At 42.0% G+C, this 26,074-nt stretch overlaps 1 protein-coding gene across 33 annotated transcripts in view; it reads right to left on the bottom strand.

Annotated features, from left to right (window-relative positions):
• NRXN3 (neurexin 3) overlaps positions 1-26,074 on the bottom strand; it is a 1,515,064-nt gene that overhangs the window by 1,076,907 nt on the left and 412,083 nt on the right. For 26 of the 33 annotated variants that reach the window (XR_013228547.1, XR_013228548.1, XR_013228549.1 and 23 more), the window contains exons 5-7: positions 17,054-17,361; positions 9,669-9,692; positions 7,714-7,875 (exon numbers count right to left, since the gene is read on the bottom strand). Coding sequence is in view for 29 of the 33 variants with exons in the window: in XM_077323384.1 (XP_077179499.1) it covers positions 7,714-7,875; positions 9,669-9,692; positions 17,054-17,361 (494 nt within the window). In the remaining 4 variants the exon portion in view is untranslated. The remainder of the gene's footprint in view (positions 1-7,713; positions 7,876-9,668; positions 9,693-17,053; positions 17,362-26,074) is intronic. The other 7 variants (XM_077323381.1, XM_077323380.1, XM_077323370.1 and 4 more) reach the window with 1 other exon arrangement.

Raw genomic sequence — 26,074 nt, 5'->3', positions numbered from 1 at the left:
GGTGCCTGAGAGCAGTTTTGAAGTGGATGCAAACTAGTACACTGAAGTTTAATCTTTACATGATGGAAATGGAATTTGTGTGCAGGTGATCTGACCCACTGTGGATGGAAGGAACAGGTCTGTAGGAACAGGACTATCAACAGGGGATGCTCTTGTACCCAGGCCTACTGCTGGATGAGCATGTGGCAGCTGTGAACAAAAGATAGCTTTTTTATAAGCTTTGACTGGTTAACCAGTGTTGGCCTGTCCTGGGCAGAAAAGATCTGGCCACAGTGGTACATGCCCTGATTACATCTACCGTATTTGCCGGCGTATAAGAGGACTGGGTGTATAAGACGATCCCCCAACATTTCCACTCAAAATATAGAGTTTGTTTCTTTACATTACAGTACTATGGGCCACTATGGGCAACTATGTCTATCCCAACTGAGGTGCACCCGGCGTATAGGACGACCCTCCCACTTGGAGGCAAGTTTTTCAGGGGGGAAAAGTAGTCTTATATGCCAGCAAATACTGTAGATTAGATTACTATAGTGCACTCTTTGCGGGGCTGCCCTTCAAAAGTATTTGGAAACATAATACTGCAGCCAAGATGTTGAATGGAGTACGTCACAGGAACCATATCACTCTAGTCTTGGTCCACCTACACTGGCTTCCAATTTGTTTCCAGGCACAATGCAATAAGCTGGTTCTTGACCTTCAAAGTTCTATATGGTTTGGAACCAACATACCTGAAGGGTGATCTCCTCCCATATGAACCTACCTGACCACTATGGCCCTCTTCAGAGGCCCTGTTTTGGGTGCCCCACCTTCTGAAATCAAGTGGCAACCTGGGAGGGAGCCTTCTCAGTCATGGCAACAAAGCTCTGGAACTCTCCCTTAAGGTGATTTATCTCCCCCATCTGTTACCATCTTCCATCAAGACAAAGACTTGGCATTCCCACAGTGATCCCTCCTTCCTAACTAATGTTTGAATTGCTGTTTTTATTTCTTGGTACATATTTTAGCCCTGTTGTTTTTGATGGGGATGGTTTTAATGGTTCCAAAATGTTAGCTGCATTCATGGTCTTTGTGAGGGCAAAATGGCGTAATAAAAATGCTATAAAATAAAAAGAAAAGTGATATCAATGTAGATGGTTCTCCAAGTATAAAATGATCTTTAAATGTTACTTTGCTCACAGGGGTTGTTTATTCTCCTGCCACTAGGTATTATTACTTAAGAGTGGTAGACTGGTGTATATGCGCTCTATCTAGTGCTTCACATAAACCAAATAAACTTCCTTTATATATTTCTTTGGCTCTCTACTTTTCAAGGGGCTAAATTGTTTCAATGATTATTGCAGGGGGATGTGATTAAATGTTGGCTTTTATATTCTAAAAAGGAGTTGGGGTATAGTGGAGGGGGATCTGTAGGTTTGTTTGATTTTGTTTGTGTCCTAGAATTCTTTGGTACATCTTCAAACAATAGCAAAGATTCCTGATATCCAAGACAATGCATCCATTTGCAGTTATTTACTTACTTATTTATTCCCACTTTGCTGTCCAGTTGGGACTCAAAGCCACTAAGAATATTCCTCACCCCTCCTCCATTTACCCGCAATAACAACTCTGTAAGAGAGACCAGGCTGAGAATTTGTGACTGGTCCAAGTCATCCAGAGAAATTCCACTGAAGGGATTTGAAGATGGCTCACCCAGGATCAAAGTCTGCCACGCTATCCACTAAACCAGTGGTCCCCAACCTTTTTATCACCGGGGACTGGTCAACACTTGACAGTTTTACTGAGGCCCGGGGGGGGGGAGTAGTCTTTTGCCGAAGAATGTCACCGCCACCGCCTGAGCTTGCTTTCTCGCCGACGTCCCTGACTTCCCGCCACCCGCTGGGGGGGGGGGGCTGCCAGTAGCAGCTGCGCAGTGCTACAGCGAGGGGGAGCCCCAGCCATGGAGGCCGCTGGAGAGCACCAAAGGTGAGCCAGCGTCAGAGTGGCAGGGCAGCCCCCAGGGCAGCAGCTGGGAAGGAGGATGAGGAGGAGCCGCGACCCAGTACCGACTGATCCACGAACCAGTACCGGTCTCCGGACCGGGGGTTGGGGACCACTGCACTAAACCACAGTGGCTCTCAGTGAGGATAGGTTTGTAAAACTGGAAACCAATGCAAGCAAACAGAAATCTGTCTAAGGCAACAGAACTGTTAATGCTGGGAGTGTGCAGAACACTCCTGGGCAACTGTCTCCTATTTCAAATTTGGAAAACCCTGGGACAAATATAAAAATGCTGTCCCTTGTAGGTTGTGAGAAAGCGATCTATTAAAAAAGGAAAATGGACAGACAGTCATAAATATATACATTCCTGTATTTATTATCACTCCCCTGTTTGTTTCCCTCCCTCTTTGATGCTACAGTTAGTATCAAAGGGGATAGGAGGAAGAGAACGAAGGGAATGTTTAGATTAATTATAACCAATAACTAACCAGACCTGACAAACTTAAGTCAAATGCAGTCCAGCTGCCTGTTCTGACTGGCCAGGTGTTTTATCGCCTCTTCTGGTTCTGCAATCTCTCAGGCAGGCAGAATACAGGCGACATCTCAGGATCCTGGTGTGATGCCATATGTCTCTAGTGGACAGCATTTGGATTAGTGGGTGGGTGGGATGTTTTACAGGGCTGCAATATAGGGTGTTATAACGGCCTTCTGTCATATTTAAAGCTTTTTAAAAATGTTGCTATCAAAAAAAGGAAGTTTTATTCATATTCTATCAACAGCCACACCTACCAAAAAGAAGGCTTAAGCAAACTTGTGATACAAAGTGCTGAAGTGCTGCATTATTCTGTCCTCATGGTGCCATACTAGTCAAACAATATGCAAGAGAAATATAGATTAAAAGCAGGTGAAGAATTGGTATTTGTCCTTAAAAAGCTATTGGGCATAAAAGGAAGGAATAGAAAAACTGGCAAGCCAAGCTGTGGGCTGAATGACTCTTTTAAAGCAGGCTTTCTCAACCCGGGTTTTGCGAAACCCTGGGGTATATCTTGATAGCCCTAGAAGGGTTTCCCAAATGGGTTGGAATTAATTAATTTTATATAGTTTTAAAATTTGTTACACATTCGTTGGCTGATTTGACTATATATGATCATGTCGACCTGCCCCCGCCCTCCTGAATGGCCAATGATGGGCCTGGAAGGGGTGGGAAGGGGAAAGACCCCTGGTGGACATGTACACAGCTATGTTTCCCAACCATATTCTGCTCAATCGTGCCACTTCTGGGTTTTCTCAGTAGTAAAAGAGTTGGAAAAGGCCGATTTAAAGCAACATTGCCCATTAATATGGTGGACAGAACAATGAAGTGATCGGGAAAAAAAAGGGAAGGACAGGGAGGCCTGGCAGGTGTGGCTGCCTCTAATATCTATGATTTTCTGAAGTATGTCCCAGTGGGTCAGACTGCCATCAGATATCCCACCCACCCCTGGTACTCAGCAGCACCAGTCCACTGATTCGAGGCTGTTAAGAAACAACTCCCTGTTTCTGAGGATGCCTCGGACCCAAGCTCTGAATGGGAGTGCCTCAGGCAGCAATGATCACTTTTTACAACCTCTTCTATGGCTGGAAGCTCCAGGGAAAGAAATGCCAGAATCATATCATCAGGTTTAGCCTTCCTTGTTTGAGACTCATAGAATCATAGAGTTGGAAGGGACCTCATGGGTCATCTAGTCCAACCCCCTGCACTGTGCAGGACACTCACAACCCTATTGCTCATCCACTGTAAACTGCCACCCCCTTGAACCTTCATAGAATCAGCCTCTCAGTCAGATGGCCACCCAGCCTCTGTTTAAAAATTTCCAAAGATGGAGAACCCACCACCTCCCGAGGAAGCCTGTTCCACTGAGAAACCGCTTCTTCTGGAGCAGAAGACTCGTGAGCAGAAGGTTATGTTCAGATACTGGTTGCATTGTTTTTTGTTTTTTCCCCCTTTAAAACAGGATTGTGCATATTTAGGAACAGGTTTGTTTAACTCCTTCCCCACAACAGATGTGCTGTTTTACAACATGGCTCCTTATAGGATAAAGATTCAGAAGAAGCCTTGAAGGTAAATATAAAAGATCAAGACAGCTCATTAAACCGGGAACTTACTGGGCAAATTAGAACACACCCCCCACTGTAGACATGGAGACAGGCCACATTTTTTCTACATAGGGTTCACAACAACAAAAACTGTAAATGTGATTTATTTGTACAGAGGACAACGTGTTAAGTGGGATTGAGAGCAATGGACCTGCTGACCACTAATGCACAGGAACAGTGCATCCAGCTGCTCTTATATGCATTTACCTGAATAGGAGTGGTTTGGCTACAAATGCTCAAAGCCTGATCCCACTGTGACCAAGACACTGTTGTTACATGTGGGTAAATGTGTGTAGAAGGGAGCCATACTAGTGCAGTTGGTGGTGACAAGGAGCAAAGACAGAGCTGTTTCCCCTGTGCAGATGCTGTGCTGTTCCAACTGGAAGTTGGGCATAGCTCAATGGCAGAGCATCTGCTTTCCATGCAGAAGGCTCCAGGTTCAGTCCCTGGCATCTTCAGTTAAAAGAAGCAGGTAGAAGCAATGAACAATCTTTGCTCAAGACCTGGGAGAGTGGCTGCCAATCAGAGTAATCAATATCAACCTGGATAGACCAACGGTCTATCTATGATGGTCTATATATAGTCTACCTATAAGGCAGCTGTGTGTGTGTATAATGTGGTTTCTGTATTCCATACTCCCAGTCTTTCAGCTTAGGTTCCATCGCTCACAGTCTTTTGGTTTCACGTCACTGGAACTCTGATGGACTTCTTTTAAATTGTTGCTTCAGAACGCCCGATTTTCATTTCCAAGTTCAAAAAAGAAATCACCCCTCCACACATCTGTGTTGTGAAAGCAGCCAGTCATTTTGCATGGAGTGTTGGCAACCAGCTAGAAAGCATGATTTAATGGGAGGGAACTGACCAGCCTTTCAAACTCTCTGGCTTCATTCCATGACAGAGTGGTTGCCATTTTAGGATAGCAAACGGATGTAAAACAGGAGGGCAGTTTGCTTCATCTCTACTTCAGCCAAGCTACATTCCAGAGCTTTGAGTGGCAAATCACTGCTTTCAGCTGTGGTGGAAGAGGGAGCTTTCTTGAGAACAAGCACCTTCTGCCAAGGTTATCAGTTGTAGCCAAGGAAAATGGCCCTGTGCATTTTCCTCGGCAAGGAGCCGTGAGACTATAAACCCCAAACATTATCCCAAAGCCCGCAGGTGCCAGCAATCCAAATAAACGTAGAGCAATTAACAGAATTAACACAGCTTTAAATAGCTTGGCTCACCAGATGCAGTGTCCTAGCAGGGTTCCATAAAATGTAAAGTTATTAGAGATTAAACCGTTAATCATCTGTTCAGAGATTGGATGCAAAAACCATCCTGTTGAAATAGGCTAATAATCAGAAAAGAAGACAAGGATTTCATGGGCTCCATGTCATTCCAAGTATCTTTTTTTTTTTTTGCACCATGCTCTCTCTACTGTCTCAACAATACAGCTCCTTTCTAGTTTTAGACCACTGGGCAGGTGAGAGCTTGTGACTCTCTCTTTATCTGTCTGTCTGTCTGTCTGTCCCTCCTTGTAATAAGTTTTGCTCTGCCTCATGTGTTGCCACCTATTTTGAGGAGCGGGAGGAGGAAGGTATGAAAATACTATTTAATATATTTTCTACATTTAGTATACATTTGTATTTCACAGATCTTATTTTATTAGTTGTCTAAATTGCTATTTGTTTTCTTCATTGTAGGCACCACTTACAAAACTGAGACTTCTGCCCTCTCAGAAGTTTTGTTCATGCATTCCCATCCATATATTTTATTTCTCCTGTTTAACTTTGTGTAATTCCTTTTCTAACTTCAATTAACTGCTGCTCTCCAAATTTGGACACTGTAATGTTCTACTTGCTACTGTCATATTTTCTTTTTTTAAAAAGAGGAGTCTTAGTAGACCATACATTGAACATGAGTCAGCAGTGTGACTCGGTGGCTAAAAAGGCAAGTGGAATTTTGGGCTGTATCAAACAGAGTATCCTGTCCAGATCATGGGAGGTTTGCTCTTTGCTCTGCTTTGGTTTGGCCTCATTTGGAGGACTGTGTTCAGTTTTGAGCATCCCAGTTGAAGAGGGAACGTGTCCAGAGAAGGGCAACAAAGATGGTGAGCGGGTTGGAGACCAAGACGTATGAGGAAAGGTTGAAGGAGCTTGGTCTTTTTAGCCTGGAGAGGAGACAACTAAGAGGGGATCTGATAAACATATTCAAGTATTTAAAAGGCTGCCATGTACGGTCCGTGGATCAATCGGTACCGGACCGCGGCTCCCCCTCGTCCTCCTCCCAGGCTGCCCCCTCGGGGGCTACCCTGCTACTCTGCCTCCGGCTCACCTTTGGTGCTCTCCGGTGGCCGCCATGGCTGGGGCTCCCCCTTGGCATGGCACTGTGCAGCTGCTGCTGGCAGCAACCCCCAGTGGGTGGTGGGAAGTCAGGGACACCAGCAGGAAACCAAGCAGAGCAGGGGCTCAGGCGGCGGTGACATTCCTCAGCAAAAGACTACCTCCCCCGGGCCTCAGTAAAATTGTCAATCATTGACCGGTCCCCGGCAATAAAAAGGTTGGGGACCACTGATGTAGAGGATGGAGCATAGTTGTTCTCAGAGCTCTGTACCTGTGTGCATGCGCCAACTGGCACGCCGGTGCCATCCTTCCCAACCACGCCGTGGCACTGGCCACTTTGGGCATGAACGGCTGCTTCAGCGGCCAAAGCACACAACCCTTGTTTACAATCTCCTTCCCTTCCTTTCTCACCTTATGAGACAGATCGGGCTGAGAGACCCCTGAAAGAATTGTGAGTAGTCCAAGGTCACCCAGCAGGCTTCATATGAAGAAGTGTGGAATCAAATACAGTTCTACAAATCAGGGTCTGCTACTCTTAACTACTATACTATGTTGGCTCTACACAGTGGGAGGACTCCTGACATCCCAATGTTGAGAAAGTAGGCATATATCTGGACAGTGGCTAGAAGGGAATATCTCTAGGCAACCAGCTTGAGTTCCATGATAGAAGAAAGATGAATTATAAATATTCAGTATTTTCACCATTGTACCTATTGTAATTTTGTTTCAACATTCCTTTAATGCTGTCCTGTATCTTCCCACGGGCTATCACTGGTCTTATATCTGTCTGCTATATTCTATACTTCCTCTCTTAGAAAATAGTCTGAGGTTCAGTTGGTAATCTTTCCTTTCCTCAAAAGTCAGCACAAGTTGGAAACAAAGTTTCAATAGGCTTCCACCCTGACTGCTTTTTTTCTTCATTCTTTCCCTAACATATATTGAGGCTATGATGAATTTTCGCTTCACTTCCGTTTCCTCATTTCTCTTCACTATCCCCTGTCCCATTCTCAGGATGTGAGTGAAGACTAAGTGATGATTGTCTTTATCATATACCCATATTTGAACACTAACTGCTGCTAAATCAGTCAATCATTCAATTGACAGAGGTTTGACAACATGATGTGAGGTAATGATTACATGTTTTCAGATACAGTCAAGGCCATCTAGAGACTCTTTGAGGCATGAGTTTCAACTTCTCCGCCCAACATTCAGGAGCAACACCCACAATATTTGGCCATTGTCAAATAAATGAATGCTGTGGGTTTGAAAATGTTACCTCTTTGAGGCAGCCCATGAAGTTGTTGCTGATAGGAGAACCAGGTAAATCAGCTGTACTGGGGCTCCCACCCACGTAGAAGAAGTCATCAGAGCCTAACATGGTGTAGTCCTCTTGGGTGTAGCCAGTGGTGGTGAGGATTCCATCCACAGAGATTGTCACCTGTTTGAAGGACACAATGGACAAAACAAAAAAGAAAAGAAAAAACAAAATTCCCAGCAATGACCTTACAGTTCTCATAAGAGCACATTATCTCCCCTACTTTTTGATGTAACTTTTGGGATAAGTTTTGTGCAGGTTGGTTTTGTTTAGCACAGCCCAATTCCATTTACTGGTCTGTTTTTTGTGGTTTTTTGCCCCTGGAGCTCAGTTCCTCAGGTGTCTGCTTGGCTTATTTCCAGAATGCCTTTGCATTTAATCAGGCCAGAAAATGGAACTGTTCTTAGAAGAGAGAAAGAGAACTTATCTGAGTGGATTTTATGATTAATTAATCATTATTTGTAGTGATTATTGTTAGTTATGATCGTTAGTAAAGACACTAATGAAGACGAAGTTGATATATTTGATTTTGCTTCTTTTTTTTGCGCACGGCACACTGACGGTCATGCATTCAGGGAAGGGAGGGAAGGAAGGGATCTCACTTTCAATACATTATGGATGAGCATGCGATGTACCTACAGAGACACGCACCCGCCACCCGCCACCGCAACTTAAAAAGAAAAAAGAGGAAGTGAAATTTAAAAAAATCTGTGTTAACCAAAAAATGCTATTAATAATCAGAGAAAATAAATAAAATCAACCACACACCAGCAAGTGTGAGAGTTTGAAAGAGAAATAACAAAATGGCAAGCGTGCACACACACACACCATATTTTCACGCCCATGCCTGTGATAGTTGGAAGGGAAGAATGAAAGATTCTGAAAGACAGAGAAAGAGAGGGAGGTGGACTTTCACACTTGCATGCAGTCATTAAAAATGAAAAACAGAAACAAAAAAAACTAAACTAAAAAAAATGTATCCAAACAGTAACAGAACTTAAAAAAAAAAGGTCCAAAAGATTCCAAATCCCATAACACATGGAAGGTGAAGGGAGACAGAAGGGGGATGGGGAATTAAGGTGTTGAAATTGATGGGCATTTGGTTAAAAGGTAATCAGTGACTTGAAGGTGATATGAAGGAAGAGAGATTGAGTCATAGTATGGTGGGGCGGGGCAAAGTGGAAGAGTAGGTGGGGCTTAATCGGATGTAGGCATGCCATGCAAAATGTGTACTGAAACAAACAACTGCCTGAGCTCCTTTCAGCCATGGCAAGTGGAAGGTCAAAGAAAGAAAGAAAGAGGAGAGACAAAGAGAGAATGTATATGAGAAGTTGACAGGAGGAAGAGGAAAGAATGAAGTTGGGAAGAAGAGGAACTCTGGCCAGTGTTGCCTACAACAGCCATTGCCACAACAAAAGGATGAGAGGAAAAGGCCAGCCTCACCACGACAAACGACAGGCCCTGACATGGTTGTTGACTTAAAAGCCTTCAGAGAATCCAAAGCAACAGAGGGAGAAAGAGAAGGAAGAAAAACAAAAGAGAGAGAGAGAGAAAGAGAGAAGAGAATAAAAGTAGCCATCTACCGAACAGCAAAAAGAGTTTTAAAAGACAGAAACTGAAGAAGCCAAGGAAAGAGATGCAGACCCCATTTCCAGAACTGTTGTGTTTGTTTGCTTCTTGTTTTTTCTTAAAGAAAATGGTTTTTCCAAAAATAAATAAACAAATAAAATAAAGAGGAAGAGAGGTGTTTACAGCAAAATCAAAAGGAAAAAACAAAACAAAAGGGGAGAGATAAGTATAAAGGGGAGGGGAGAACAGGGTGGTAGGGAATGGAGAGGTAAAGGCAGGTAACACACGGCAAACCCAAAAAAAGAGACAATAAGAATGATATCTACCAGACAATGTAGTTTGTTTACCATAGCGTGTCCAATGCCTGAGTGCTTTGCGGAAAAGGGGGAAGAAAGGAAATTAAAAAATTGTGAACAGAACGATTGTTAATTAAAATAACTAAAAGCAAAGATGAGTCGTTAGGGTGTTAGTACATTAGTCGGTTAGTAAAAATGACACATTGCATGAATGGTCTAGTGTTAGTCTTTCAAAAAAAGGCGTGGGGCGCCCAACACACACAGAGCGAGAAAGAGGACAATATGAGCAGGACTGTCTGGGAAACCATGCCATATAGCTTGTTAGGAGGAAGGGGGCTACCTACGCCTTCCCGTTCTCTTTACACAGGTTCTAGCCCATCCCACCTTAAGGTATGTTAACAGCACTCCCCATTGCCCATCGTACTGGCTTGAAAGGTCAGAGAATATAAACAATACTTACTTTCCAAAAAGCCCATCAATGTGCTTATTCCCCAACCACCCTACTCCACCCCCACACAAATATGAACCACCATAAGCAATCCCAACAATATCCCAGCCCAACCCATTTCTCTCTCCTTTCCGTGATCCCAGTCCCTCAGGTGCTGCTCATTTGCTCTAACCAACCGAATATATCTCTTGGGTGCAGGCTGTTGATTGACGATTCCCTGCGGTTCTCCTTCCCGTCCCCCAATTTCCAGATTTCTTTAAAGCAGATGGACTGGTGACTCTCAGGAAAGACATACAGAACAAGAGAGATTGGACTAACAGAGACAATGCGAAGCTCACCTGTGATACTCAGAAGGGTGGGGAGAAGCTTGCCTAATAGCAGAAGGCCTGGTGACTGCTTGCATCAGGTATTTTGGAAGGAAGGGAGGAGTGGGGAGGCCGCCATTGCTCCCTGATAGGCTTGCACAACCCAGGCCTCTGTCAAGGATACTTTCAATTTATGGAGCAAGAGGTGTCCCCTTCAGGATAATGATAATTTTAAAAATTGCTTTGGTCTTTTAATTACCTCAAGTTTCATATATCAGTAGTTAATACAGCTGCATAGTTGTTTAGAAGGACACTTTCATCTCTTGTAGCAGCTTCTCTGCTTAGCTTGGGGCCACTTGTATAATAATATGATCACGTAGCCCACAGAAGTTGTATATGCCTGGATTAGCTGTTCGAGCAATGACCAATTGTTGTTTCAGAAATACAGGAAAGTTCATTAAGAATGATATTGCAAAGGAATAAACTGCTAGGCCTGCCCTGATGTTGGAAATGATTCCCAGAAGGATTTTACATTTAGGCTCAACCTGCAGCCTTCATGGGGGTTTCCAACATGAGGCAACATGCATTAGGGTCTTTGGGCCTTTACAGAACCTGTGATTCTCTTAAACTGTGGACTGGTGATAGCTGTGTGAAAGTGCTGGATGTTAGTATGAATGGAGCATTACTGTTCATGGTATAAAGACTCAGTCTACTGTTGCCTCTGGGAAACAAGTTCTACAGACTTTTGTAGTGGTTTGAGAATTGCAAAACGTTTTTACCCAGAGTTAACACCAGAGCAAAAGAAAATCAACTATGCATGGAACTCACTGAACTGGGGTCAGTCTGACTACTTGCAAAATGGACTTCTACAAAGCTGTAGAGTAATTGAGCATTGTAAAGGTGTTCAGTCACTTGGGGGAAGTGTGACTGCAAGACAATGCTCTCAATATGCTGATTTATTTCCTTTCCCCGTCAAGGGTGAAAGTTAGAGTCACTTTAGACATTCACTGCATGCTGTGGAGGTGTTCATTTACACATTTTTAATAGCTCTTTTTACATATGTTTTTAAATGTTATGCAGGTACCTGTCAACCTTTACTTTTCCTTCATGGTACTCTTTCTGGAGTGATTTGTGTAGGAGTACTTTTTTTTTTTTACCTACCAGGATGATCTACAGGACAATAATGACAGGTTTATCTTGACAGTGAAACAACCCTTAAATTAGTCAAGGGCCTAGAAAATGCTAGGAGATAGGATGGTATACAGCAGGGGTAGTCAACTTGTGGTCCTCCAGATGTTCATGGACTACAATTCCCATGAACCCCTGCCAGCAAATGCTGGCAGGGGCTCATGGGAATTGTAGTCCATGAACATCTGGAGGACCACAGGTTGACTACCCCTGGTATAGAGGACAGAATTCTGCACTAGGCACAGAGAGATGAAGGTTCTAATGACTGAGTGACCGTGGACAACTCACTGTTTCTTAGTCCCTGTCATAATTATGATAAAATAGATGGCATGTATGCTGCTCTGGATAACCTGGATAAAAATCAATTAAATAAATGTTTCTGACCTGAAGTAGAATATGGGACATTGTATTCTTCAAAAAAGAGCCTCTTGTGGTGCAAAGTGGTAAGGCAGTAGACATGCAGTCTGAAAGCTCTGCCCATGAGGCTGGGAGTTCAATCCCAGCAGCCGGCTCAAGGTTGACTCAGCCTTCCATCCTTCCGAGGTCGGTAAAATGAGTACCCAGCTTGCTGGGGGGTAAACGGTAATGACTGGGGAAGGCACTGGCAGACCACCCCGTATTGAGTCTGCCATGAAAACGCTGGAGGACGTCATCCCAAGGGTCAGACATGACTCGGTGCTTGCACAGGGGATGCCTTTACCTTTACCTTTTTATTCTTCAAAAAAGAAGTAGGGAGGATGCATGATTGGCAACAGAAGTAGGGGGAGTAAAGTAGGGGGCTTTCTAGAAAATCAGAATACAAATAAATAAATATTCAACTGTGTCAGAAAGAACCATGAGGAAATGATGCATAAAGGACGGTAACTGCAGTATAAGTAAATGTATAAAGTGACACTTAGTAAAGCCTCTCATCTTTTTACAAGGCTGATCAGAAGTATTATTGCTGCCCCCCCCAATTTGTTATAGGACAGGTAGAGCAGGGTAAAAAAAAAAATGCAATGTTAATGGCAAGAACTGAAATGGGTCTCCCTTTTTGAATTCTGCTCTCCCTGGCAAAATGTGTTGTATTCCAAAGAGAAAAAGAGAAACCCTATTATCAGCCCTCTTCTGAAAGTACTGGTGAAATATAGCAGTAATCTTATTATGCCACAAAAACATTTTATATTAACTAGTAAATATTACTAGTTAAAAGTAACAGAATGAACTTTACATTGACATTAGTTTAAGGCAGCTTGGTTTGAGCCATTCTGTCATTGCCCTGGACCAATATCTCCACTGACACTGGAGCAATATGCTTGAAGGAACATCTGGCTGACCATCCATCAGAAGACAAGAGCTGGGTATATCAAATAAGGACAATAAGAGATCTGCATCCCTGGATTTGATACATTGTGTGCTATTCTTAAAGCTGTCCCATTCCAACTACTAAACTATGTGATGTTAGATGGAAGATCATTACATGAAAAGTGTATGGCATGGCAAACTCATACCAAGCTCATAGCAGGCTCTACCAGTGATAGCTGATCCTATCCACCATTTTATGCAATCTATATTGATCCATTCATTTTGCTGCAGGCTGGTCATCTCGAAAGTGGAGGTTGATGTATTTCCCAAATCAAATTGGGAGCCAAAGGAAGTACATTACTCTTCTGTTTCTAACTCTGTGTTCAGTCCTGGACTCTACCTGCAAACTATGCCTCAAACCTCAAAGCTACCTTTCACAGGTGGTAGTCAAGTCTTTAGGCAGGGACACCAGCATCTCCAACTAATGAAGTATGTGTGTCTCTTTCTGTATTTGGTTTTGAGCCATGATGTAGCACAAAGCTTTCTGATTCACTGCCTATTTAAGCGGTCACTCTACACCCATGAAGAAAACTGAGGATCACAACAATGGTTACATATGTATAATAACCAAAGGAAGATTGAGAGATATTTCTGTGTTTAGACCTGTATGTTGGGGGTGGGGGCAGGATGTTAAATGCTGGAAGTTCAGGTGATTTTGGTACCATGAAACTTGCTGCTTCCAATAACAGGAAAGAGAAGCGATATGAATAGTCTTTTTTAAATGTATGTATGTATGTATGTATGTATGTACATGGAGGGGGGAGAGAAAGTTAATTCACCAAGTATAGACAATGAGGTGATTGGGCTGTCGTGGCCCCTACTTCACCCAAACAAATGTCCCCATGATTTCCAGTCAGGGTCTCTGAGAGACCAGTATTTAATGCAGAGAAGTATTTAAAGATATAAAAGAGGGAAGAATGTATTAGAAGCAGGAAGTTTTGCAGTGGTTTGATAGAGACATTAGCTCCCCTAAATGCAAGATGGATATTCACAGGCCAGAGAGATATTACACAGAGGTCCAGCAATACCTCTATGCCAACATTCCCCAAAGAACATGTCAAAGACCGTTTATGCACTGGAGGTTTCATGCTGGGCTGCAGGCTGGAGTTTTAGTTGTGGCAGGTTGCCCCACCTCTTCTTGCTCCCACATGGGGGAGCATTTGGCCTGGTGCACCTCATCCACCCCCGTTCTGTGCTCCTGACAGGGGGGTGGGGCAGTGAAGTTCCCAGTGCATAAACGGTCAAAGAGATAGCTAAACTGTTGTTTTCAAGTAACAAATCTTTAAAAATCTTCACACTCAGAAAACTGCATGGAAGTAGCTTGGGGGGAAATGTACACACTAAGAAGTAATAAGTCACTAGGCTAGGTGGCACTTTTAGAACCGAAACATGAAATAACTGAGCCAGTAATTCTGGTTCATAGCTTGTCTGTATTATTATCATCAATGCCAAAGAACTAGAAAGTAGTTCAAATGAGCCAATCTCATTAAAAGGCTACAAAAGAAATTGGTCAAATGACTAGCCTGTGAATCTCAGAAAACTGGTACAAAGTCAAAAGCAGACTGTCTAAATACACAAACAATGTATAACAGAAAAAAAAAGAAATCATGCCTCAAAAGTCCAATCGAATTTTGGATGAAGTCAGTAAGTGATTGGCAGTTTCTCGTTGATAATTTAGTGTTCTACTACTATTGGGAATCTAGCCAGGGTGTAAAATGAACACACAAAAAATAGGTCTCATTAACAAATGAGATGTAGAGGTACTGTGCAAAATTGCTTTGTGGCACAGAATTTTATCGGGTAGCATCATAAGCAGAGGATGACACTGCTGAGCATTATCCAAATGGATTTTTGGCACGACAAAGTCCACAATGTTAATGCAACTGCATCTACATCTAGATCAGCCAAACAAACAAAAATGAAAATAAACATGGGTATTTGTGGCTGCACTAACTGAAAAGAGGGGGGAAAACAGTGTTATCTTAATGTTGTCCCTTCATTTTCCCCCCTACAGAAATGAATGACAGCCATTCACTTACATGGTCAAAAATAAAGCACCACCCTTAGAGTTGACACTGCATTGAGGACAACATTTCTGACAATGAGTGGCTTGGACCTAACTGATAAGGATGCTGCAGAAGGGAGGGGTTATAATAAGTCTTTTGAGTGTTCATAAACTGCCCATCATACTGATGGGCATTCTGTGAGCATGCATTAACAGCAGTCATCATGGGACTGTGACAGGGAGGCTAAAAGTACAGTTTTGTCATATTTGCCAAGAATAAGGGGTTGTTTTGAATAACAGAGCAAAGCACTGCATACACCAGCACAAATGCACATATCTGCAGGAATCAACAAAAGAGAGTTAAAGAGCCTTTGAAAGAGACAGAAGGATCTCATCATAGTTACAAAAAGAGTGGGTAGCAAACTGGCAAATGCAATTGGGCTTTTGGTTGAAGTATAGATATTTTGTTTCCAAATGCTTATGTTCAAAAGAAGAATGAAAAAGCCTTCATTAATTATTAGGCATTCCTCCTATTCAACTATGTCTTTGAAAGGTAGGAGTCCCACCCTGTTCATTCAGAGGTAGATTCCAAAATATTAAATGTTGTTTGGGTGAGAGCAAGGGATCATTCCTGTATCTCTCAAGTGAAGCAAAATACAATGACAGTGTAAGGAAAATTATGGCTCCTTGAAGCCGTAAGGCTTGTGGTTCGTAAAGGAAAAAAGAACTCAATTGCTGGTCTTATTTAAGGACTATCGGTATGGAAAGGTTCTGGGAAGTCAGCATAATTATGCAAAGAAAAGACCTAGGGGAGGAAAGATTTTCTCAGCCCTTGACTGTGATTAGTGAATGCCCTTAGGCATGAAGATTATTACTTCCTTCTAGTGTAAACATTCCCAGAGGGCAGCTTTTTTCAATCCATAAGTTGCTTAAAGTGAACAGAGTTAACATTCATGACAGCGTGCAAAATAAATTGGCTATGTATTGCTTATATCAACATGTACAAGTCTGGATGACTGCATTACAAAACAAACAGAACATTAAAAGTATTAATGTAAAAGGATCTTACCTCACAAGCTATTTACACAGCATTTACCAATCAATAAGTCTTCAAATAGTTTATATATGGAACATAAAGCTCATTTGTCATGTGGCATATGGACACAAACACTTGCTATATTCACCAGTTTTCAGAAGCAAGGTTATTTCGATAGATCTTACCTACAGAGTCCATGTATTTTATTTTATGAGAGAGGGGGGTTTTAATATTGTGAAATTGGCTGTTTTAGTGAGTGCATCACCTGACTGAATGGTGGAGTTACAAAAGTGTCAAGTATCGGGGTGGGGGGAGCTCTTCTGTGGTGGCTTTGATTAGTAGGTCATCCCGTTTTTGAAGTCCTCACAAGGAAGAGTAAGAGATAAAGCAGCAGTAGTGTAGGTTCATTAATGAAAAACCAAAGCAAAGAAATAAGGAGATCTGGGAAAAGGACGGTTGATTCAGCGTATAAGGATAAAATAAGTACATTGCATTCAAAAGGAAAAAAAAGAAGACCAAAAAAAAAGCAAACCAAAGACAGAGGACACCATCCCCTGGAAAGTTCTTCTGCACTAGGCTCTTCAGATGGGGCATCTGTGCAGGACAACTTCCAAGTGGATTGTGCCCCTTACAGAGTTAGAGTAATGACATCATGGAAATGGTTAAATCAATTAACAGGACATAAAGGAGAAAAAAGGGAGCGGGTAAAGCAGCTGCAAAAATAGTCTCCATTCCTACTGTAATTAAATGCAACAAGAATGTTACTGATAAGATTGAAATGTAATTAAGGAAATAATAAACGAAAGAAAAGAAAGGGGGGAAAGAGCAAAGGAAAAGGGAGATGAAAGTGAAGTCAAATCACAAAATCATATTGTTAAATCATATCAGGGGAGGGGGGAAGAGAAAATTATTAAGTGGAAATGAAGATATTGCAATGAGGCTAAGTTATGGTAAATTAACCTTCACTATGATTTCCTTCCAGTTACTGCACAATATTAGGCTTATATATGCTTTGGAACTCCCACCCTGAGCCCCCTATGTCTAACAACTGCCCCAGCTTTGATACGCTAGATAGAAGTCTTCCCAGCATTCTCTCTCCTCCCCCATTACCTGCCGCAGGTTGCGGGTAACTTTAACTTCATGCCAGATGTTGTCGTTAAATTTGCCACGGTCACTGACTGGCTCCACAATGGCCTCAAAGGCTCCAGACCCCAGGTTAATGATCAACGAGACCGCGCCGTCTTTCAGAGCCAAGTTGACGTAATCTGCTGACTTGCCCGTGTGCAGGATAAGCCCGTTGCGCTGCCATGTCTTGAAGGAGAGGGTGATCTCATCACTACTGCTTTGGATGGGGTTCTGGGAGAGGTCGTAGCACAAGTATTCAGACCCACGGAATGTGGCGACGTTCTCTTCTCTCGCTGCAGGAAGACACAAAAAGGAAGAAGGTCAAGGCTTCTTTCAAGCAAATAAAGAAACTTTTCCCAAACTTGTGAGATGTTTGTATGTATTGTTATGCTGAAGAGGAAGAAGAAGAAGAGCTGGTTTTATATGCCCCTTTTCACTACCCAAAGGAGTCTCAAAGAGGCTTACAATTGGCTTCAGTTCCTATCCCCACAGCAGACACCATTTGAGCGAGCTCTGGCAGGACTGCTCTGTGAAAACAGCTTCTAGCAGGACTGTGACTAACCCAAAGTCACCCAGATGGCTGCATGTGGAGGAGTGGGGAATCAAATCTGGCTTAGCAGAGTAGAAGCCATCGCTCTTAACCACTACGTTGAGCTGGCTGATGCACTGAGGTAGCCAACAGGAGATGTGTGGCACTAAACATACAGAGGATTTCCAATAACATTAAAAACCATGCAGGTCAGCAACAATAATTGAACACAGAGATAAATTCAGTTATTCAGTTGTTGTTACCAACACTAAGCTGTTTTTGACATCTAGAAGTCAAAAAACTAAAGAACAGAGACATCATTCAACACATTCAGATATCCAGAGGGTAATCTTAGGAACTCTTCTGCACCAAGAATTCAAAGCCTCTCTTGGAGACATCAGTTTTTCATTATCAAAAAGCATGTGGAAAAGAGGAAGATTTCAGAGTTAGTCTTATTGTGACTGTCTGTGCAATCGTCTAACAGATAACTTAATTTGACTCATTAACAGCTTTTAACAAATTGCTCTTTAGCCACTAGGGTTTTCTAAAATTGGCTAATATCTAAAAATCAATTATCTTGATGGATTACCACCCTGGGTTTCATTCACTAATAAAACAGCATAAGCCCCACAAGTCCCTGCTACAATGCTGGCTAAAGACATTTAAGGAAAGAGAGGGAGGCTGAAAAAGGACTGACCATTTCAGCACAGAGGAGTAAAATGCATGCTGCTTCCTGCTTGCAAATGCGCGAAAGGAAACCGCATGTTTGCATGCTTCCTGACAGGCTTTCCCTTCCCGAGGAGGCGGTGGAGAAGCCTAAAGCATGGACAACCCACACTTCTCCTGCCGCTCTTTTGGTTGACAATCAATGCAAACCACCAATCCCTTCACAGTGGTTGTTTTGGAGACTCAAACTTTGCCCCCCCCCCCAAAATCCTGAAATTAATTTTTTTTAATGAATGTCTACATTGCTATGGGGAAATACCACAGCCGTAATACATTAAAAAAAAAACCCTTGCACTTCTGAGTTGCTACGGGATGATGCAACAACAATAAAACATTTCCTTAGATCACTTTTTGGGATACTTTGTATAATGGTCTCTCTTTATGTTCGGGTAGAGTTGTGATAGGCTGGCCATGGTAATTGGACCCTGATGATTGTGTGTTAACAAAAAATATTTAAAACACAGAGTATGGACACCAAGCTAATAGGGAAATGACTGCTTCATCACACGCCCCCCCTTCTTAACCCATTCATACCCCACTGCCAGAAAACACAAACAAGAATGTGTTTTAGCTGTCCGATCACAATATTAACATGCACAATGAAGAGAGCATTTTATTTGTACTGAGGGCATGTCACTTTGTGGTCCTGTAGCAATACAGATCATGCAATGTTTAAAAAATTTTTAATCTGGAAATAGAAAGGGTAGGGTGAGAGTGAGGAAGGGCAAAACGCTACTGAGACTGTCACATATTATTCCCTTTAGACAAACTTGACCCGATTTGCACCCCGATTTGCAGCGTGACACAAAAAGGAAATAGGGTTTTTTTGTGAGTATGATCTCCCTTATCATGGAGCAAACCGGACAAAAGCTCGCACCAAGCAGGAGTTTTTTTTCCTGCTGCTTCTGAGAATGACAATTCTCTCCCTCTCTCCCAGCTAGTGTAGGCAGGCTTCTATCTCTTCTCTTTCCTGTAAAGCATGTTCTTTTCTACAATAAATCTATTTTGTGCTTAACCAGCAGGTGCTCACTGCTCTGCATATTTAAACTCTGCCAATACTAACAACATGCAGCTACTTTCCTCAGAAGAATTGCTGACTACTATTACACGGTTAAGGCAGCAGAGTCAAGCCCAACCCTCAGGCCTCCAAGCTTTTCTCCTGGCCTAGTAATTTCTGATCTAAAGGAAGGAAATGTGTAACTATCAAGTAAGACACTGGCTTGATATACCTGCAGGTACTTCTGATCAAATAGCTGAAGTCGGAGGTCAGATGTCAAATGGAGTCATTATGACAAAGCCATTTCCCCACAACAAAAGATTTGTGAAGCATTAAATTTGAAAGGAATGAAGGTGAGGCAAATGTGAGCTCAATACAAGGTACATTAATGGGGCTTGCGGCTTGAGCCATTTATACAGAATCTAAATGAGTTACTGAATGCAATAGCTTAAACAAAAGGTAGAACATGAATCTAAATATTAATTCAAGGAAACCATCACACTACAGATTCATTAAGTATGACAGGAAATAAAGGATGGAAGGATTATTTTGAAATTGCAATTAAATTCCCATCCTGCAGACACTGTTCCACTGCAAGGATTACTGCCAAATTCTCCCTCAAAAGAGGTAAAATGATTACATGAAAATGCAAAACCACCTCCAGATGGAGCCTAGAATCTCCTGGGATTACAACTGGTCTTCAGACTGTAAAGAGCAATTCCCCTGCTTATTATAGTCTGCTTATGCTATTACCTAATAAATTACCAACAATTTTGGAAGAGGTATTCAAATACATGGTGAAAGCAGCTATAATTAGCTGTGCAGCAAAATGGAAACTAGAGGTCCGTCCATGTTTAGAAGAATGGGAAAATAAACTTGCTGAATAGACAGTAATGGCAAAACTAACAATTTATTTGAGAAACAGGTCAGTTAACAAATTTGAGGAGAGATGGAGTATGTATACACAAGGAGACAAATTTAGAAGAAATAGTTCAAAAATTGTATACAAATGTATTTCTCCAGACCCTGAATATGAGGTCAAACGTTCAAGGTCAAAAAACCCAGATTCCACCTCAACCCCAGCAAATGGAATAACAAGAGAAACCCCACTGCCTGACTGAGCCCCACACAACAATCGGAGGAGGCAAGCCTTGATGTCGGAGTGACAGGTAACAATAAATGATGCTAAGAGCCCTCGAGCCAGCAGGAGCAGAGTCAAAAGACAATTCCGCCCAGTTATTTGGCATGGAACAGACACAAACAGCAGCAACAAGAGAAATGGAGGTCTGCCTCAGACAAGCGATACCAGGCCGGAGGCAGCCACTATTCCACTCAACACATTTGAGTGGCTCAGAGGGGAGAGGAGGGGCTAAGCATGCAAGCAGCTGAAAGGAAAATGCAGTCCAAGCTGGCAGCATGAAGAGCCCAGCCAAATCAGAGAGAGGACAGACAATGGGGGTAGAGCCAATTCCATAGTATTGCAATGCACATGCATATAATTAAGATTCAAATAAAATATCTTGAATACAAATGTATAAGGAAGTTGATCTTGAGCAAAAACATCTTTTATTTTCTTATTATGAGATATGAGCTGAGATATATACTAGAGTTTCTTTTTGTACTTTGACATATTATCTATTTTAAGAGTAGCAGCAAGTATTCAGAAATGGCAAAAATGTATACTACTGAATATGTAGTAATGATGAAACCAATAATGTAGTTGCAAAATAGATTAAATATGGAATCTAAAACATAAAATAGAAATGTAACCCATCATAAGTAAATATCATTGTATTTTATAGACAGTGTCCTAAAATCACCATGTTGTGGAGAAATATTTAGATAAATAGAAAGATAGATAATATACAATCAGTTTTTCCCTTTCTGTACCCCTTTATACTATCATTTTGGGATATAAAATAAAAACATACAGTCAAGATAAAATGGCTGCTTTAGAGGGTGAGCTTTATAGCATTAAACCCTGCTAAAGTCCCTCTTCCAGGCGCCATCTTGAAATCTACAAAACTTCCAATCATGTGCCATGCTTTCCAGGAGTTGCCTGGACCTCTTAGCTGGATCGCAGAGGTATCCAACTGCTAGCTTTTCTCTCCTCCCGATAGAAAGAAAATGCCCATTTGCAGGTCAGTGGTGCACCTAAGAACATTACTAAACTTATCACCCCTTAAGTGCTTCTTCTTTCCCACCACACTTACAGAACTCCAGTAGTCCTGATGAGCATCGACACCATACCTAGTCCATTTCCATCCTCTTATCCTCAAGTTGTTAGGACATCATTAGCATTTTTGCCTTATACAGGTGATGAAACCAACATCTTTGTTTCCTTTCCTGGGAAATCTATCTTGGGTATACATGTAGCAATCAAAGGTATTATCTCCATCCTGGGAAATCTTCGGGATGCCACTCAAGGTTTTGTCCACAACAGAGAAGAATATTACCCACCTTCTAGATTTCTTTATTACACATATATACAATCCCATTACACATATATACAATCCCATATATACAATCCCATCAAGAAAACAAAGATCATGGCAGCCGGCCCTCTCAATTCCTGGCAAATAGATGGGGAAGAAATGGAGATAGTGACAGATTTTATTTTCCTTGGCTCCAAGATCACTGCAGATGGGGACTGCAGCAAAGAAATTAAAAGACGCTTGCTCCTAGGGAGGAAAGCTATGGCAAATCTAGACAGCATCCTAAAAAACAGAGACATCACCCTACCAACAAAAGTGCGTTTAGTCAAGGCTATGGTATTCCCAGTTGCAATGTATGGCTGCGAAAGTTGGACCATAAGGAAGGCCGAGCGTCAAAGAATTGAGGCTTTTGAACTCTGTTGCTGGAGAAGACTCTTGCGAGTCCCTTGGACTGCAAGGCGAACAAACCGGTCAGTCCTAGAGGAGATCAGCCCTGACTGCTCTTTAGAAGGCCAGATACTAAAGATGAAACTCAAATACTTTGGCCACCTCATGAGAAGGAAGGACTCCCTGGAGAAGAGCCTAATGCTGGGAGTGATCGAGGGCAAAAGAAGAAGGGGACAACAGAGAATGAGGTGGATGGATGGAGTCACTGAAGCAGTAGGTGCAAACTTAAAAGGACTCCAGGGAATGGTAGAGGACAGGAAGGCCTGGAGGATCATTGTCCATGGGGTCGCGATGGGTCGGACACGACTTCGCACATAACAACAACAACAATCCCATTTAAATGCATTGTTTTAGGAGTCACATCACCCAACCTTAGCCTCACACCAGAGCCCCACTGTGCATGTGTTCCATAGAGATCCCACATATACTGCCTGCTCTTATGGGCTCTCTGTCTCTTCCAGAAATGCTGGCTGTTTCTCTGTGGACTTTTGCATGCCACGAAAACAGCTATAGTTTTCCTTTCCCCTTTATAATCCCATAGCATACTATATCATCTCTGCTTTCCTCTTGTGTGAATTTGTGTGCAAACTTGTAGCTTAATTTGTGTGCAAGTGTGCTAGTTTTTTTAAAATATTTTTTCAAGAAAAATCATTTTTATTTTATTTCAAACTGCTTTCTGAGAGAGTTTCTAAGGGAAGGACCCTGGAATACACAGGTAGAGAATCTCATTGTTATCAGACACATCATTCTCAAAATGTGCAGCTGGTGGGCTTCCATTCCACATGAATGAACACATCATAGCATCTGGAAATGAAATTCAGAAATGCTAGGAGTCAGCAGTGCCCCACTGCCTTTTTGTATTCCACCTTCATTATTATATATAAGTAAAAAGCATGCTGAATTTCCATGCACATTCATTTTCCATGAGTATTTAGTAAAACTAAATCATGCCAAATCACAGATTAATGGTAATGGTTTAATGTAAACTCTCTGAGTTAGTGTGGTAATGCACTGAAATAGTACTGGGGGGAGCTGATTTCAAATCTTTACCCTTTCCTGGAGCTCACTAGGGGACATTTGGCCAGTCCCCCTCTCACAACCTAGTTTACCTTACAGGGTTATTGTGGAGACATGAGAAACCCTGAGCTAACTGGAAAACAGCTTGGATAAAGAGATAGATGGGTAGACAATAGGGTTGGGCGCTTTGGCGTCCGAAGTGGCCATTCAGGCGCGAACGGCCGCTTCAGACACCGAAGCGCCCAACCCTAGTAGACAGTGATATACCATTAGACATGACCATCTCTATCATGGCTTTAGCAGTCAGATCCCTCCTCTCATTGAGGGGCAGTTTATTATCACAAATATCGTTCCTTCAAAATAATTTCAAATATTAGACATAACATGCTGTCTGGCTCAACAGCTCATAAGTACAGACATGCTGTTTGACCCAACAGAACACAAATTGGATACCAGACTCCAGAGACAAGTCTGGACATAAAGTTTAGAACATGTGGTAAAAAAGGGCTGACCTGCTGGCAACTTCCTCCACCTCAGGGAGATACTTAATTTAGGGTAATAAATTGCCCAAGAATTTGTGACAAATCTCATCAAATCACAATCTCATTTCCCATGTATATAGTTGCCCTAATTTAGGAATACTTAACACCTTTCTCAACTGGATAGCTTTCCTATCCAGAACTAAAAGGGTCATCAAGAACCATTAGTGCCCATAGTTCACTTCAGGATATCACATGTCTCTCAAAGTCATGGTTTAACTCTAGAACACTCACTTAGTCAGTGTTTTTGAGGCACGTACAATACATCAGTTTAGCCTTGGGTAAAATTCTTCCTATATCAATAGGCATTCAGCCCCTGTCCAGTATGTGTTCTTGGATTCATATATGCATTCAATGCATTGTCCCCTTCCTTTCTTTGTTCCATAAAATGCCAATTATTTTGATGCTGAATCAATGGGCCCTTTCTCTTCTAGACTGGTAAATATTGTCTTCCCTAAAAAATACTCTCTTCCCTTCCCACCCTTATCTTCTTAGCCAGTCTTGTGTGTTTTTTTCCAGTGTGTTTTGTATGTATGCTGTACTCCCTTATCTCCCTTAATAAAAACCTTTCTGGTCAAACATCCAACTGGTTTATTCTGAGTTTCTATAAGGGAACAATCCTTACAAATACTGGTGGATATCCCAAGTTACCACCCCTTGCTAGGTCTCCTTAAGCTAATTTCCCCAAGCTCACTAGGAGACCTTGTCTTTGCGTAACAACAGAGGCACTAAAGACTTGATTCAGCTTCATTTTAAAGTTTACACAACTCCCATTCAATTCAATGTCAATAGATTGCTTCTAGATGTAGATGTGAAATGGCACAATGCTTCTAGATGTAGATGTGAAACAGCACAACAAAGTACCACTGGAAGTAAAATAAAGTTTACAAAAACTAGTCTTAACACAGCGTATGCAAATAAATGATTTGAAAGTGCTAATTTATTGCTCAGTTGACACCATGTAGATGTATATAAATACAGCTTTGAAGGTTGTTCAGTACATGAAAAAACATTTTCATTTTATGCTTCACTTGCTAATGTTACCATAATCTAAATCCAAATCCTTAATCAGAAAAAAATGGAATTGCATTGTTCTGGAAGAAATATAGAGACGTTTACATTAATACAGTTCTGAAAGAACTGGGCCAACACAGAAGGAATTGAGGATTTCCAGTTCACAGAGCAAATTTCAGCTGAGCAAAAGCCACAGGAGTCAAAACGTAAGGCAGGTTTCTCTATGGAGGATTGAGAAGTAATTCACCTTGACTGCAAATTCTTGGCCTTAATAGCAGTCCCTGTGCCTTCAAGAATTCTACAGAAGACAGCCATTCAGGAGAGCCATTTCCACACTGGGATTTTCTTTCAGGTTGTGCTCAGCATGACACCATTTTATTTAGGAGTGTCTGCATGATTCATGGGGAGAGTTGCTAACCTCTGGGTGGTGCTAGAGATCTCCTGGAATTACAACTGACTTTCAGATGATGTTGATCAGTTCACCTGGCGAAAATTGCCACTTTTGAAGGTAGACTGTGTGGTATTATACCCCCACTGAAATCCTTCCACTCCACCAATATCACTTCATCAGGTTCTACCCACAATGTCTCCAAGTATTTCCAACCCAAAGCTAGCAACCCTATTCATGGGGCTCCCAGTGCTTTTCCCAAAGCTGTATCAGGTGAAGATGGGTGGGTCAACATTATGTCTGCTTAGGAAAAGATGAGGACAACCATTTAGGATATATTAATGCATCACAAATCAATGTTTGTCAACTGTAAGTACTTTGCTTCCCTTATCCATGTGTTGGAGAATCAAATGTATAGTATGAATAAACAGCCTCATATCAAAGCACTTAGTATCAGATGACAGTCCTTCAATAAGAGTTCTGTGGTTTACAGTGAAATCCTAAAAAAAAGTTACATCAGTCATCTGGGTCACAAAAATGAGAAGCATACAATACTGGATGGGAGATACACTTCTGGACCTCGTGGACTGTAGACTAAATATGAACAGACAGTGTGATGTGGCAATAAAAATAGGCAAATGCAGTCTTGGGCTGTACAAAATCACAAGATGTCATAGTTCCACCGTAACCACATTGGTCAGACCACACTCTGGGCAGTTCAGGAGGTCTCACTTCAAAAATGACAGACAAAATTGAGAGGGTGCAGAGGAGAACAATGAGTATGATATGAGGCCTGGGGACCAAGCACTATGAGGCAGGCTGAGGGACTTGGAGAAGAGGAGGTTGAGAGGGGACATGATTGCTATCTTTAAGTATTTGAAAGCTTGTCACTTAGACTACGCAGGGCAGGAAAG

This window comes from Paroedura picta, chromosome 2, assembly GCF_049243985.1.
Source record: "Paroedura picta isolate Pp20150507F chromosome 2, Ppicta_v3.0, whole genome shotgun sequence".
Classification (NCBI taxonomy): domain Eukaryota; kingdom Metazoa; phylum Chordata; class Lepidosauria; order Squamata; family Gekkonidae; genus Paroedura; species Paroedura picta.
Note: the sequence above shows the minus strand (reverse complement) of the source record. Positions and strands in the feature narration are given on the sequence as shown.